This window comes from Cnephaeus nilssonii (genome assembly GCF_951640355.1).
Source record: "Cnephaeus nilssonii genome assembly, chromosome: 11".
NCBI classification, from domain to species: Eukaryota; Metazoa; Chordata; class Mammalia; order Chiroptera; family Vespertilionidae; genus Cnephaeus; species Cnephaeus nilssonii.
In genome coordinates, this window is record NC_137082.1 from 35,599,598 (window position 1) to 35,616,579 (window position 16,982).

At 37.4% G+C, this 16,982-nt stretch overlaps 1 protein-coding gene across 1 annotated transcript in view; it reads left to right on the forward strand.

The window, feature by feature from the left end:
- The window catches only part of ITCH (itchy E3 ubiquitin protein ligase), a 104,715-nt gene that overhangs the window by 69,354 nt on the left and 18,379 nt on the right, over positions 1–16,982 (forward strand). Inside the window, exons 14-20 of the mRNA XM_079784066.1 lie at positions 903–1,031; positions 8,840–8,912; positions 9,981–10,052; positions 13,017–13,105; positions 14,780–14,939; positions 15,201–15,334; positions 15,726–15,866. Of these exons, the coding sequence (XP_079640192.1) occupies positions 903–1,031; positions 8,840–8,912; positions 9,981–10,052; positions 13,017–13,105; positions 14,780–14,939; positions 15,201–15,334; positions 15,726–15,866 (798 nt within the window). The remainder of the gene's footprint in view (positions 1–902; positions 1,032–8,839; positions 8,913–9,980; positions 10,053–13,016; positions 13,106–14,779; positions 14,940–15,200; positions 15,335–15,725; positions 15,867–16,982) is intronic.

The following is a 16,982-nucleotide window of genomic DNA, read 5'->3' on the forward strand; positions in this document are numbered from 1 at the left end:
AGATGACCATCCGCACATCCTTCCTGACAAAGCCAGGCCCAGGCGAAGCCACCTGCGGTGGTCCCGGGCTGCAGCCAGCCGGAGAAGCCGCCCACCCCGCGGTCCCAGGCGCCAGTGCCTGCGACTGCGGCCCGGGCAAAGCCACCTGCCCACTGTCCCCTGCGGCTGCAGCCAGCCTGGGCGAAGCTGGCCCTGGTCCTGGGTACAGGGCCGAGGCTGAGGTGGTTAGGGGCAATCAAACCAGCAGGGGAGCAGTTAGAGGCAATCAATCTGGCAGGCAGAAGTGGTTAGGGGCAATCAGGCAGGCAGGCAGGCAGGTGAGTGGTTAGGAGCCAGCAGTCCTGAATTGTGAGAGGGATGTCCGAGATTGGAGAGGGTGCAGGCCAGGCTGAGGGACATCTTTCCCCCTCCCCCCCCCCCGCCCCCACACTAATTTTGTACTCCCGGCCACTAGTATGAAATAAACAAGTGTAGGACCAGAGTGAGACTAGAGGCAGGAAAACCCAGTTAGGTGGCTGTTGTGAAAGTTTAAGAGAGATGAATAAAGCCAGAGTAAGGATGGTGCAGGGGATTGAAAATAGTGACAAACATGAAGATATCTAAGGCAGCATAGGCAGAACTTGGTTACCATGGGGTGTTCAGTTGGGTTATTCTGTAGATGGGGAATATAAGTCAAAGGTAAGAGAAGACTGAATGGTGATTGATGGATCTGTTGACATGTTAACATGCTTATAGGATAAAGAGGATATAGGTAAACAAGTCTAGTAAACAACTGGGTATACTGGACTAAATGGTTTTCTGGATTCCTACTGCATTTATGTGTATTTTTAGTTTCTATATTTGGCCAACAAGCAACTCTTAACATTTTTTGTTTGTTTATATTTTTTTCCTATGTTCTTTAGTCAATTAAATGAAAAGCCCTTACCTGAAGGCTGGGAAATGAGATTCACAGTGGATGGAATTCCATATTTTGTGGACCACAATAGAAGAACAACCACCTATATAGATCCCCGCACTGGAAAATCTGCCCTGTAAGTTTTCCAAACATTGTAGATTAAAAGAAAAACTGATCCCAAGATTTTGATATAAAAGATCTGAATTAGCAAGAAATGCAGTTCTTACCATTTCTTGAGTTGTCTGCCCATAGATTTGTGTTCACTAAATATTTTGTATTTCTATTACCCTCTTGAATATTTTCTCCTATTATCTTTTCATATTGTTGCCATCTTTACACATAGTAATAAATGAGACTATTTAGAAATTATCAGTATAGTACTGGTCACCAATTAATTCCCGATTTCTGGTTATTATTTTCTTTATTTCTATTATTTTTAACTTAAAGTTCCCTTATCTTTTTCTTTTTCATTTTTGAAAAGTAACTGTTTCATGCATTTGCTTAATATGTTTTATTTAGAGTTTTTTAAAATTAATATGCTAAAACATATATAACAAAGTTTACCATTTTAAGTGTACAGTTTAATAGCATTAAGGACATTCACATTAAACAATAACTCTCCAATCCTCCTCCCCCAGCTACTGTTCTGCTTTCTGTCTTTATGAATTTGACTACTCATATAAATGGAGTCACACAATATTTGTTCTTTGGTGCTTATTTCACTTAGCTTCATGTCTCCAATATTTATTTATGTTGTAGCTTGTATCAGAATTTCATTTCTTTTTAAGCTGAATAATATTTCTGTCTATGTATATACCACTTTTTGTTTACACATCTATTCATGGACATTTGGGTTGTTTCCACCTTTTGGCTATTGTGAATAATGCTACTGTGAACATGAAGGTACAGATATTTGTTTGAATCCTTGCTTGTGTATATACTGATAAGTGAAGTTGCTGGATCAAATGCTAATTTTGTGGGGGTTTTTGAGTCACTGCCATACTATTTTCCATGGCAGGTACACCATTTTACATCTCACCAGCAGTGCACATGGGTTCCAGTTTTTCCAATCTACACCAACAGTTGTTTTCTGTTCTTTTGGTTTGTTTGTTTTTTATAATGCCATCCTATGGGTATGAAGTAGTACCTCATTGTGGTTTTTATTTTTATTTCTCTAATGAATCATGATGTTAAACATCTTTTCATATGTTTATTGGCATTTGTATATCTTTGAAGAAAGGTCTGTTCAAGTCCTTTGCCTTCTTTTTCTTTCCTTTGCCCATTTTTAAGTAGAGTTGTTTTTTTGTTGAGATTTAGAAATTTTCTGTATATTCTAGATACTAAACCTTGTCAGATATGCCACTTGCAAATATCTTCTTTCATTCTATGTGTTGCCTAAGAGTTGTATAGCTTCAGCACTTATGTTTAGGTCCTGGATCCATTTTTAGTTAATTTTTGCAATGGAGGTAAGGGTCCAGTTTCATTTTTTTGCATATGGATATCCAGTTTTCCCAGCACCATTTGTTGAAAAGACTGTCCTTTCCCCATTGAATGGTTTTGGCACCCTTCTCGAAATCATTTGACCATATATGTCAGGGTTTATTTCTAGACGTTCTATTCTATTTTCTGCATATCTATCTTTAGTCCAATGCCACACTATTTTGATTACTGTTGCTTTGTATTAAATTTTGAAATTAGGAAATGTGAGTCCTCCAACTTTGTTTTTCTTTTTTTTTTTTTAAATCCTCACCCAAGGATATTTTTCCATTGATTTTTAGAGACAGGGAAAGAGAGAGAGAAATATCAGTGTGAGAGAAACTCATCGATTGGTTGCCTCCTGCACGAGCCCCAACCAGGGCCTGGGCCATGAAGGAGCCTGCAACCAAGGTACGTGCCCTTGACCGGAATTGAACCCGGGACCCTTCAATCCACAGGCTGACGCTCTATCCACTGAGCCAAACCTACTAGGGCTGTTTTTCTTTTTAAATATTATTTTGGCGTTTTAAGGTCCCTTGAGATTCCATATGAATTTTAGGGTAGATTTTTCTCTCTCTGCGAAAAAGTCTTTGGGATTTTAATAGGAATTGCACTGAATTTGAAGTTTGCTTTGTGTATTTATGTGTATTTTTAGTTCACAGATTACTCTTTTTAATCTGTGAATTTAGTATGCTAGTGTTTTGTTGAGAATTCTTATATCAGTGTTCATAATTAATATTGGTCTGTGGTTTCCTTTTCATGTAGTTTCTTTGGCTTAACATCAGGATGTTGAATTTTATCAAATACTTTTAATGAGAATCATTGATCGGCTGCCTCCTGCATGCTCCCTCCTGCATGCTATCTACTGCGGGATGGAGCCTGCAACCAGGGCATGTGCCCTGACCAGGAATCAAACTGTGACCTCCTGGTTCATGGGTCAATGCACAACCACTGAGCAACACTGGCCAGACTGTTTTGTCATTTTTGGTGCTACTGTAAATGGAATTGTTTTCTTAGTTTATTAGTTAATAGAAATGCAACTGATTTTTGTATATTGTATCCTATTTTGCTGAATTTCCTTATTTCTAATGGATTTTTTTAATCTGGAATTTTTAGGGTTTTCTGTATATAATATCATATCTTCAAACAGATAATTCTTACTTTCTTTCCAATTTGGATGCCTTTTATTTCTTTGTCTTGCCTAATTCTTCTGGCTAGAACTTCTAATACTATGTTGAATAGAAATGGTGAAAGCAGGGATCCTTGCCTTTTTCCCTATCTTAGTAGGAAAGCTTTCATTCTTTCACCATTGAGTATGATATGAGCTGTGAGATTTTGACATATGTTATATTTTGTTGAGGCAGTTTCCTTCTAGTCCTAGTTTTTTGTTGTGGTGTGGTGGTGTTTTTTTTTAAATCATGAAAGGATGTTGAATTTTATAAAATACTTTTATTTGCATTGATGATTTTTCCCCTTTGTTATTAATGTGTTGCTGGGTTACATTGATTTTTTTTTATAGCTATATTGAACCAACTTTGCATTTTAAGATAAATCCCACTTTGTCAAAAGTATTAAAATATTACTCTTTTTAATCTGTGAATTTAGTATGCTAGTGTTTTGTTGAGAATTCTTATATCAGTGTTCATAATTGATATTGGTCTGTGGTTTCCTTTTCTTGTAGTTTCTTTGGCTTGACATCAGGACTATCCTGACTGCTCATTACTTTTTAATTTTATACTTTTTGTGTATTAAAAACTTTCATGTTTAAAGCAGCACTAGGTAATCAAGCCTATTAGTTGTTAACTAGAGGCCCGGTGCACGAAATTCGTGCATGGGGTGTGTGTCTCTCAGCCCAGCCTGCACCCTCTCCAATCTGGGAACCCTCAAGGGATGTCCAACTGCCTGTTTAGGCCAGATCCTTGGGATCTGGCCTAAACAGGCAGTTGGACATCCCTTTCACATCCAGGACTACTGGCTCTCAACTGCTCGCCTGCCTGCCTTCCTGATTGCCCCTAACCGCTTCTGCCTGTCAGCCTGATCACCCCCTAACCACTCCCCTGCCAGCCTGATTGATGCCTAACTGCTCCCCTGCCAGCCTGTTTGCCCCTAACTGCCCTCCACTGCAGGCCTGGTCACCCCTAACTGCCCTCCCCTGCAGGCCTGGTCACCCCTAACCACCCTCCCCTGCAGACCTGGTCCCCCCCAACTGCTCTCCCCTGCAGGCCTGGGTCCCCCGCAACTGCCCTTCCCTACAGGCCCGGTCGCCCCCAACTTCCCTCCTCTGCCGGCCTGGTCACCCCTAACTGCCCTCCCCTGCAGGCTTGATCACCCCCAACTGCCCTCCCTTGCAGGCCTGGTCCCTCCCAACTGCCCTCCCCTGCTGGCCATCTTGTGGCAGCCATCTTGTGTCCACATGAGGGCAGCCATCTTTGACCACATGGGGGCAGCCATCTTGTGTGTTGGAGTGATGGTCAATTTGCATATTACTCTTTTATTAGATAGGATAGAGACCTGGTGCATGGGTGGGGGCCAGCTGGTTTGCCCTGAAGGGTGTCCCAGATCAGGGTGGGGGTTCCCTTGGGGCATGGGGCGGCCTGGGTGAGGGGCCTGTGGTGGTTTGCAGGCCAGCCACACCCCCTGGCGACCCAAGCGGAGGCCCTGGTATCTGGTATTTATTTATCTTCTATAATCGAAACTTTGTAGCCTGGAGCGGAGCGGAGCAGAGCCAAGACTCCTGCTTGCTCCTTGGCCGCAGCCAATTTTTTGGGATTTATTTATCTTCTATAATTGAAACTTTGTAGCCTTGAGTGGAGGCCTTGGCCAGCCAGGGTGTGCGGAAAGCTTGGCTTCCTCTATTGCCGGGGAAACCCAAGCCTCCTGTTCGCTCAGTGGCCGTAGCCATTTTTGTTGGGATTTATTTATCTTCTATAATTGAAACTTTGTAGCTTTGAGTGGAGGCCTGGGCTGGCCAAGGTGTGTGGAAAGCTTGGCTTCCTCCATCACCAGGGGCAACCCAAGCCTCCTGTTTGCAGCCATCTTTGGTTGGGTTAATTTGCATACTCACTCCTGATTGGCTGGTGGGCGTGGCTTGTGAGTGTAGTGGAGTGATGGTTAATTTGCATATTACTCTTTTATTAGATAGGATAAAATCAGAAATGATTTATGTATGGAAATAAATTATAAATAGGTAATGTTAGATCATTCATTTCCATTATAATTACGTTTGCGTACATATAACAGAAAACCTCAAAACAATAGTGGCTTATATAATACGGAAGTATATTTCTCTCTATCATTTAAAAATGTTCCGGTGGGACTTGCACAGCACACTACTGAATAATCCATGGCTCAGAGAAGAAATCACAAAGAATTAGGAAATACTTTTGTACTTACTGATAATAAAAATACAACATATCACAGCTTGTGGGATTTAACAAAAGTAGTCCTCAGAGACAAATTTATTGCTTAAAAGAGTAGATTAGAAAATAAAGGTATAAAATCAATCATCCTGCTTCAAATATTTAAGAAGCTAGAAAAAGAAAAGTTAATTAAACCACAAATAAGCACAAGAAAGGTAATAAGCATAAAAGCAGAAATCAATGAAATGAAAATACGAAACAATAGAGAAAACAAAGCTAGAGGTGGGATCTTTGAGTAAGATGAATAATATTGATAACCCCTAGTAAACCTGAGAGAGAAATGAGAAAACAAATTATTAATATATTAGAAAGTGAAGGGACATTGCTATATCCCATAGACATGAAAAGATAATAAGATGATATTTTGAACAACTTTATGCCAATAAATTTAACATTTAGATCAAATGGGCAAATTCCTTCAAAGACACAAGTCACCAAAATGGACATAAGGAGAAATAAATCTGAATAGCCATGTATGTGGTAAAGAAATTGAATTCATAATTAAATAATTTCCCAAAAAGGAAATTCTTGACCAGATAGCTTCACTGGTAAATTTTATCAAAATCCTAATATATAAAAAGCCAGGGGCCGTCACGACTGAAACAACCGGACGTATGACCGAACAGCAGACTGCGTGGGGCGACCAGGCCGGCAGGGGGTTAGTGAGGGACGACCAAACGACAGAATAGCAGGCTGCGTGGGGTGACCAGGCCAGCAGGGGGGGCAGTTGGGGGCGACTAGGCTGGCAGGGGAGCAGTTGGGGGAAACCAGGCCAGCAGGGGAGGGGGCAGTGAGAGGCGACCAGGCCGGCTTGGGGGGGGCAGAGAGGGGCAACCAGGCTGGCAGAGGGGGACTGTTGGGGGCAACCAGGCTGGCAGGGGGGTGCAGTTAGGGGCGATCAGGCTGGCAGGGGGGGCAGTTAGGGGCGATCAGGTAGGCAGAGGGGGGCAGTTGGGGGCAATCAGGTCGGCAGGCAGAGGCGGTTAGTGGTGATCAGGCTGGCAGGGGGGGCAGTTAGGAGCCAGCAGTCCCAGATTGTGAGAGGGATGTCTGAGGGTTCCCGGATTGGAGAGGGTGACAAAATCCTATTCAAATTCTGTCATAAAAATATAAGAGATAGGAACATTTCCTAACTCATTTTATGTGGTTTCTATAACCCTGATACCAAAATCAGACAAAAACATTTTAAAAAAATTTTTTGAGTAATCTTTATATAAACAGAGGTGTAACAATCTTTAACAAAATAATGGCAAATTAAATTTAGCAAGATAGAAAAGGAATATTATACTATCATCATGTGGGATATATCCCAGGAATGCAAGATTGATTTTACATACAATTTTTTCTCTCAGATGAGATAAAAAATCAATCAGTGTAATTTACCACATTAATAGATTAAAAGAGAAAAATAATGATAATTTGACGAAAGCACTTGACAAAATACAATGCCAATTTATGATAAACTCTCACCTGCCTTGGAAACTTTCTTACCTGAGAAATAATACTTATAAAAGACAGTCAATATCACATTTAAGATCAAGAATAAGACAAGGATATGTTATGTCACTACTTTCATTCAACATTGTATTCGTAGTGCTGTGAATTAAGAGAAAGAAAGAAAAAAAATAGATTGGAAAGGAAAAAGTAAAACTGTCCTTTTTTCACTCAGATAATTATGAGTCTAGAAAATCATAAGGAATCTAGAAAATAAACTTATAGAACTAGTAAGTAAATGTAACAGTATCATTTGATACAAAGTCAATATACAGAATTAATTGTATTTCTATATTGAACATTTAGAGATTGAAATTAAAAGTATTCCAGGGGAGTCCCGGGTCCGGGTGAGGCCGTGCGCCCCTGGATCCGGGTGAAGCTGGGTCCCAGGTCCGAGTGAAGCCGCGCCCCTGGGTCCGGGCGAGACCAAACCAGAGAGAGTCGGACCTGCATTACCACCATTTGTCCACCATCCAGAGCTGAAAAGTCAGTGCCGACATGTACACATAAGGAACTGGTGGACATTGAAATTGGGTCTCAAAAGAACTGTTGGTCCAGAAAGAAACTTACTACAGAGTGATTCATTTGCCTGTCAGCATAACTATTATTGCCCGTCTCACATTCGGTTCCTATAAGTGTATTTCTAGTGACACATGATCTCGCTCATGTCGGGCCTCAGAGGGAGGGTAGGAGAGGGTGGGGGTCGCAGGGAGAGATCAACCAAGGGACTTGTGTGCATGCATATGAGCCTAACCAATGGTTAAGGACAACAGGGGTGTGGGGGCATCCGTGGGGAGGGGTGGGGGATGGGAATAGGGGGATGAGGACAAATATGTGACACCTTAATCAATAAAGAAATTTAAAAAATAAAAAAATTAAAAAAAATAAAAGTATTCCAGGGGAAACATGACTTTCAGGGTGAGCTTTATAGTAGCCCCATGGTGTCATCAGTGATCTAGGCTTCTTTCTTTCTGTTCTACTATCCCAGACCTTGAACCGTATCCTCACAGTTACCTCATAGTTTATGATAGTTGTTGAGACTTCAGCTGTCATAATTATACTGCAGGCTGGAATAAGAAGAACAAATTGAAAAGAGAAAAAAATATTTTTCTAGGTCTCTCAGCTCTCTTTAAAAGAGCCTTCCTCGAAGTCCTATACAACACTTCAATTTACAACTCATTAGTCACTGTTAAGTCTCACAGCCACACTGGGAAATGTAGTCTTTATCCTAGGTAGCAGTCTGCCCAGGTAAATATCAACAGTCTGATTTAAGGACAAAGAAGAGAATGGATATGGGGGATAGACCTACTTTACCTAGTCCTGTTAGATTTGGCTGTATATAAGAGAAAATCCCACAACATTGGCTTTCAAAAGATGAAAATTTATTTGTGTCTTTTACTTAAAAATTATCCTGGGAAATAAAAATTTTAAAGGGTGGTAGTAGGATTATGCTATAATAGAGTGTTTTTGTATTTGACTGCTGAATACTGAGGGAGTGTGATATTTTGCTTTCCTTACAAGCAGCTATATATGTCATATTTCTATTCTTCCTCAGAGACAATGGACCCCAGATAGCCTATGTACGAGACTTTAAGGCAAAGTTTCAGTATTTCCGGTTCTGGTGTCAGGTTAGTATTGGGTCTATATTTCTATACTCCCTTTCTTTTGTTTTTGTTGCTTATATTACAGTCAGTGATTATGAAAATAATTAACTCATAAAAAAGCAGGTAAAATGGGAAACATCAGAATCTCTTTCTCCTATTTTTATTTTTTAATCCTCACCGGAGGATATTTTTCCCATTCATTTATTTTTTTAGAGAGAGTGGAAGGGAGGGGAAGAGACAGTAAGAGAAATAATTGGTTGCTTCCTGCATGTGCCCCAGCAGGCTGGGAATCGAACCTGCAACTGAGATATGTGCCCTTGACCAGAATTGAACCCAGGACCCTTTAGTCTGTGGGCCAAACTGGCTAGGCCTCTTTCTCCTATTTTTAAGGCAAAGAAATAGATCTGTCAGTTAGATAATTTGTGGCTTCTTTTGTCCACAATAATAAATTTGAAACCATTCAAATAAGAAGACAGTGCTACTCTCTTTCCAGTAACCATTATGTTCAGATTGCAGAAATCCTCAAATGAGTTAAAACATTTTCTGATGTATAAATTATAACTGGCCCCTTTCATAGCTAGCATTTGCTAGATATATACATATATGTATCACTTTAATAGATACAGATACATATGTATGGTTATATTCAGAGTATTTTTCTCAGATGAGATCAAATATTCTGATATATAAACATTTACGAAATTATTTCATTATGGGTTCTAAATAAAATTAATGTACTATTTAAAATATTAACTATGATGAATATTTTTAAACTTCAAACTTATAATTAACTAGACAAGCAAGAATAATCTGAATTAGTATTTTGAAAATAAAATTAAAGATTTGACTCAGTAAGTAAGCTGTGTGCATATGAAATCTTGTTTTTCCTCTGTATTTTATATATATTAAGTGATATATAATTAGCATGAAGGCTCACAAATGCATGGTTAAACATTATTGAATATAGAGTCATATTCAGAGTCTACTTGTTTCAGTAAGCAAAAATAAAAGTAAATAAAACTTTACCCTTTTTGTTTTGTGATAAGCCATTTTAAATGGTGAGAGTTGACTTAAGTCATTTTTATATTTCAGCAACTGGCCATGCCACAGCACATAAAGATTACAGTGACAAGAAAAACATTGTTTGAGGATTCCTTTCAGCAGGTACTGTTTGATTCACACTCAATGGTTTGTCCCCTGGCTGCCAGCCGAAACCATCTTTTGGTGTTGGCAATTTAATCTAAACAGTTTGGAACTTTTTGAGTTGGAGTCCTTGAATTTTTAAGTCTAATCTCATTGCTAGCTACCTTAGTACTTAAAATTTAGGAACATTCAGATAGTTTTGTATGTGTGTTTTGTGTATGTGTATGTTTTGTACTTTTGAAAGATCAGAGTAACTTAAAGTGATTAGTGAGTTTCAGGTTTCTAATTTGAAATAGATACTTAAGTAAGAAAATAGGCTTTTGGTAGACAAAAGTCTGAAAATATCCATATGAATATTGGACAGATAGAAAAGAAGTGGGGAAGACTATAGTTTTTATAGTTCTGTAATACTTGCATTTTTACAGTAAGCATGGTACTCCTATAATTAAAATATTTTTATATAGGAAAGTGGTCATTAGTTCCAATATCTAAAAAAAAGATCTTTTCAGAAGTTGTCAATTATATATAAATTTTTTATTTTTTTTAGAGAGAGAGGTATAGAAAGATAGAGACCTCCTGCACGCCCCCTATTGGTAATGGAGCCCACAACCCGGGCATGTGCCCTGACCTGGAATCGAACCAGAGACTTCTTGGTTCCTGGATTGACGTTCAACCACTGAGCCACACTAGCTGGGCAACAAATTATTTTAGTTGTCCTAAGAACCGGAGTTAATTTATTATTTATTGTGCAACTTTACTAACCAAATGCAACTAAATGTTAAGTGATTTTGTTGTAGGGAAGATTAAATGATCAATGAAAAAATGTGTTAATATGAAAACATGCAGTTAGTCCTTGTTTTATGATGTGGATGTGAGTCTTTATTATCAAGTCCCTGTGATAATTGTGATAGTTACAGCTTCCAGTGCCACACTGAGTGCAAAGAAAAAAGAGATTGTCTGAGATAGTTGACAGTATCAGACTTCCTTTCAGAAATAGGTATGTTGACTTCCTAATGGAACTTCAGTTATTAACATTGTAAGGGGAAAGACAGTTGGCATCCTGCTAAGTAGGAGCAGAGAGCTTTTTAGCAGCAGAGCTGACTAAGGCTATTTAAAGAATTGTGAGTGATTCCCTTGATCTGATGTGAGTTTCCAATGCCATTCACTATTCCAATTGTTACCTTTTTCTAATTTTTATATTAATAGCTACTGTGTCTCACTGAGTATGCAGACTCTGGTGGGCCACTTTTTTAGAACATAACTTGCCTATAGCAATGCTGAAAAGATGCAAAACATGATTAAATGTACCTTTATCTTTTGGCTTCTGAAATCAGAGGCTTTTGCAAAATGACAGAAAAGATGGTGCTAAAATAGTTGTTTAAAATTGTCATCTTATATTTGACATTTATTGAATTAAATATGAAATTTAAAACTGGAGAAAAAATTGATTGCTTTGGAAATGTGACAAGTTTGATAACAAAATTAGCATCAGATTTTTTTTGATAACTGTTGGATAAAGTTGTTTTGGGTAGTAAGTGCTTTTATTAACATAGCATGACTGCTTATGAAGGAAATTGAAGGATAAAATTTTTTTCCTTCATATTAGACTTTTGTTAAAGGATAATATTTAAAGACTAGAGGCCCGTTGCACGATATTCATGCAAGAATAGGCCTTCCTTCCCCTGACTTCACTCTCAGTCGCCCGGGAGCTGGCAAGTCCCCGCTTATATCTGAAGCACCGCTCCTTAAGCTCCATCCGCTTTCCCTCCTCCCCCTCATAGCAGGCGTCCTGTTGCTCTGCACCTGCATATGCAAATTAACCCACCATCTTTGTTGGGTTAATTTGTATACTCACTCTGATTGGCTGTGGGCGTAGCGGAGGTACAGTCAATTTACATGTTTGTCTATTATTAGGTAAGATATTTTTTCCAGGGAACAGTGAATCTCCAGATACTAGACATAGGGAAAAGGAACAACCAGAATTTCCAGGAGAACAGTCTCAGGTTTGGAGGAAAGTCTCAAGAGACATCAGTGATAGCCCTAGGGTTTGGGGAGGAGCCATGAAGACAAGGAATAGCCAGAGAGAGCAATTTTTAACCTTTTGTTTTGCATTGCTATATGTCTAGCCTGTGGTACTTATAGAATAATTGGTCATAAACATGGCATAAGCATTTCATTTTTTGTTACATCTGAGATTTTCTCTTTTGAGTGAGATATGAATTCATTAAAGTGATATATCTGTTTTGTGGGAACTGAGAGAAACCCTGGCATTAGCAAATTATTTACTGAGCCTCTTTGGAATTTAAATGTGAGTGTTCATTCATATCATTTCATAAAATAGAGGCATTGTATCAATTTCTCTCTCTCCAGGCCCTGCCATTTTTCTTCTAAGAGTAATAATATTTGTAATGTTCTACAGGCCCCATTTTTGGCAGGTAATTAAATAATTTTCCAGAGAAAGAACCCAAATGACCTATTTATTGTAGCTCAATAATGGTACTGTCCTTCAAAGATAAAGATGATCTTATTAACTACTGTAGTGGGACACAAAATTTGAGTAGTTTTCTAGGTATTTGTAGGTTTCTACTGAGAATGTGTTTCCAAAGTTAACTTGATCCTCTCTGCAGCCACTGGTTTTCATTTTCAAGTTCGCCAGTTAGCTATTATGTATACCTTTTGGCTGTTAAACCCAAATTTACCAACACAGAACCATAAAAAGTACTTAACCTCTGACCAGGCCCACAGTTAACTGCTCTAAGCAAGTGAGAGAAGCAACTTTATAAGTGAATAGTAGGATGATTTAAAAGAAAATTAATATGTATAAAGTGTATAAATATATATGAAACATTAATGTATTTTGTGTATGTGTGGTGTTGATTAGAGCACAAACACAATTCTATGTCAAGGGGAATTTAAGTAACCTATAATGAAGGATGGTGTTTCAACAACTACTTTTAGCAATTATTTTACTTTATTGTTTTGTAGATAATGAGCTTCAGTCCCCAAGATCTGCGAAGACGTTTGTGGGTGATTTTCCCAGGAGAAGAAGGTTTAGATTATGGAGGTGTAGCAAGGTAGTGATAATATGAATACTCAGAACTTAGTTCCTTTCCTCCAAAGGTATCATTACACTTTGCTTGCAAGTATTATTTTCTCAATCTTATATTTCAGGAAAATGAAATGTAGGAAATTATTGTACCTTTATTATGCTGCAGCTGTAGAATTTCAACACCGTTAATTCAGAAGGTAACTCTGAGGTATTGCCAGTTGGTTTCACCCATATCACTCATTTAGTCCTCAGAGTAACGCTGTGAGATAGAATTTTATAGGTAATAATGAAGTTGAGACTCACCTAAGGCACATAACTAAGTTGTGGAGGTTGGGTGCAAGTTTTGTATCACAACCAGAAGCCGGTGTTTACATATACTACCTCATGTCTGTTCCACAAAGCATAAAAGACCCTATAGTGATCAGATCATTTTCCCCATCACAGATTACGGATACAGATAATAGTCACTCAATTTCCAACTCAGGTTAATATATCTGTTTTGAGAATAGAAGACTGGATAAAATAGGAGTTGAAATCTTTAAATCTGCTTTCTTAATAATGGAGCTTCCAGTCAAATCCTAGTAGGTAGACTGAAGCAAGAAATTGCTTTGCTTATTCCCTATAATATAGGGAATAAGCAAATTTTTAACCTGAGTTAATAATAATAACTCAGGTTAAAAATTTGCATAGCAGTAGCACTGTGGAAAGGCAAGGACTTTGGAGTCAGGACTGGATTTGAGTCCTTTTTCTGCACTTATTAGTATGACCTGGGGCAAATATTTTTATCTGTAAAATTACCTAGTGTGCCCACTAATTGGTGGTTACAATTTAGTAGTTTTTTATTTATCACACTTCAAAGTGTTTGAAGTACCCACAAAAAATATGAGTAGAAACATTTAATTTTGTATGGGTTAAAGATAATTTAGGAGGAGGGCAATTTTTTACTCTTAATTAGAATATGAACTAGCATTAAAGTATAAGCAGTGACCATGAAACTAACAGAAAAGAAACCTCAGACACAAGATTATATCACATGTATTGCCCCAGATCTGCTCTGTCTACTGTTCTATCAGACCTACCTACATTACATAATTAGTACCAATAACCTTGTGTTAATATTGGTTGGTCTTTTCACAGCATTTGCATTTTAGTTTTTCAGGGCATCTTTCTAATGAATGAGTGGCTTGAATTAAGTGTTTCATTGCCTCTGTGAAATTGGATTGTTTTTCATGTTTGTCTAGGATTTAGAGAGCAGTGGTACTTGATGGGGATCACTATGGGACTTAGAAATCAGTGGAATAATATTAGATTCGCTTCAGCTGCTCTAACCACATGGGTCAATTGGTAAAGTTTAAACTGAGCTATATATGATATTTTATTGATCCTAAGACTAACATTTTCATATTTTAACATCTCTGAAATTGGGATATGTATCACAATTATAATTGGGGGGAAAAGTTTTAGTAGATGTTTTAAAGGTGATGGTGTCTTAAATTCTTTGAAATATAATAGGCAGTGTATAAATATCATCTCTGTAAAATAGTTGTCAGAGTGAACAGAAGCAGTAAAATTAACATGGTAGTTTAGGAAACTATCACTAGCTGAAGAGTATAAATTTCTGACTTTGTAGCACTGCCCTTTGATTTGTTGGCATTGTTACTTACACAATTTTTCACCCAAAATTTTCTTTTTATTTCAGGGAATGGTTCTTTCTTTTGTCACATGAAGTGTTGAACCCAATGTATTGCCTGTTTGAATATGCAGGGAAGGATAACTACTGCTTGCAGATAAACCCCGCTTCTTATATCAATCCAGATCACCTGAAGTATTTTCGTTTTATTGGCAGGTTTATTGCCATGGTAAGTACAGGAGGAGAACTGTGTGTACTTTGCTAATTCAGCAATACTAAAGCATTGTTCATTAACTTTCTCATTTGAAATTTTCTCATCACTAAGACATTTCTAAGATTGGGTTTGTTATATTTGCCCTTTTTCTAGAAAAATGTCATAAGAATTCATATAACAGGGGAGCCCTTTTTAAATGACAAACTCACCTAGCATTCTGAAATACAATGAATATCATAAAATTATCTTAAATGGTATTGTTTGTTTCTTTCATAGGCTCTTTTCCATGGGAAATTCATAGATACAGGTTTTTCGTTGCCATTCTACAAGCGTATCTTGAACAAACCAGTTGGGCTCAAGGATTTAGAATCTATTGATCCAGAATTTTACAATTCTCTCATCTGGGTTAAGTAAGTTTGTGTCCATTTATTTTATCAAAATATAATCTATACACTTTTATTATAGTGTTGATAGCTAAACTTTAACCAGTTAACTGCCACAGAATTTTGAATTTAATTTAAAAAGGTCCACCACTTGCTTATGGTGTACAAAATAAACATAATTAGTTTACTGAATTTAAATGGTTTATATTAAATCTGTCATTATTCAATATGATAAATTTTACAGAAATAATACCCAGGATCTTCAGCAAAAATATGACTTGAGAGCATAATTTTTTATTTTTCTTGTTATTTTGATATTATAATTTAATAGTAATTATTTAAGACCATAGTCCTTTAGTAAAAACCTTTTTATGTATTTGGATTAGTATAACAAATAGTGTTAATTTCATTTGTGCAGAGAAAACAATATTGAGGAATGTGGTTTGGAAATGTACTTCTCCGTCGATAAAGAAATTTTAGGTGAAATCAAGAGTCATGATTTGAAACCCAATGGTGGCAATATTCTTGTAACAGAAGAAAATAAAGAGGAATATATCAGGTGAGAGAGAATGCTCCTTTTGACATCGCTTAGCCCTTCTGTTGGACTACATTGATAATTGCCTAGTAATCCTAATGGACAATATATTATAAAATAATTTTTGCTTTTTAACTAATCATTATGAAAACTGATCTTATATTAAGAACATGAATGATCACTTTTTTTACCTTATAAGTGTTGAGAGAGGAACAAGAAAAGTGCTATGGGAAGTCAAAAGAGGGAGACATCATTTCATCTAGTTGTAATCATGGAGTAAGTAGTCGATGATTTTTCAGTTGAGCATTTCAGTTGTGTAGAAATCAGAGTAAAAGTTATGAGCAGAGAGATGGAGGCTGGAAAGCACAAATCACAGACAGTATCAGGGAAGAATATCCATGGTTTGTGAGGTACTGTCAGGCAGCTCAGAGTTGATACCCCTTCTGCCATTTCCTGCATTTCAGAAGCCAAAGAAAATAAAAAATCTTTGGAAGATGTGAAGGCTAATAAGTTATGATAACCTTTAAGAGAATACTTAGAACAGTTAGCCAGGTGGTAGATTGGAAACCAGATTATAAGAAATTAGGAGTAAATTCAGTAGACAGTCTAAGTTTTGTCTTCAACAAATCTGGCAACAAGAAAATGAGAGAAGTAGGCAGATTTTTGTGGAGGCAGCAAGGTAGAGTGACTTTCCTACAGGTAATTCAAACTAAACCTTACAGAAAATTAGTGTAGTGGATACTAATGGGATTTTTACCACCTAGCTGGTATATTTTCAACTTAACCAGAATTTTGAAGTTTATAAAGTGATAGAAAATAATTTTGGTTATATTAAAACTTTCACTTTTTCTCCAAAAGTGGTAATTTTAATGGTAGAGGTAGTGCTAGATAACTCTTTTAAATACCAATTCCATACTCACTATGCCATGTAACATGTCATTGATAAGCATCTCAAATTTATATGCAGATATTTTCATGGGGGATTTGTAAGATCTGGTAAAATTTATAAGTAAAATGATGGTTTTTAGTATATCCTCTTTGCATTGGTTCAGACTTTTAGTCTCAAGAGTTTTAAGTTCATTCACATATTCTTGACACCAATTCAGGATTAGATTTCATATATGTGCTTCTTGAGTTCTA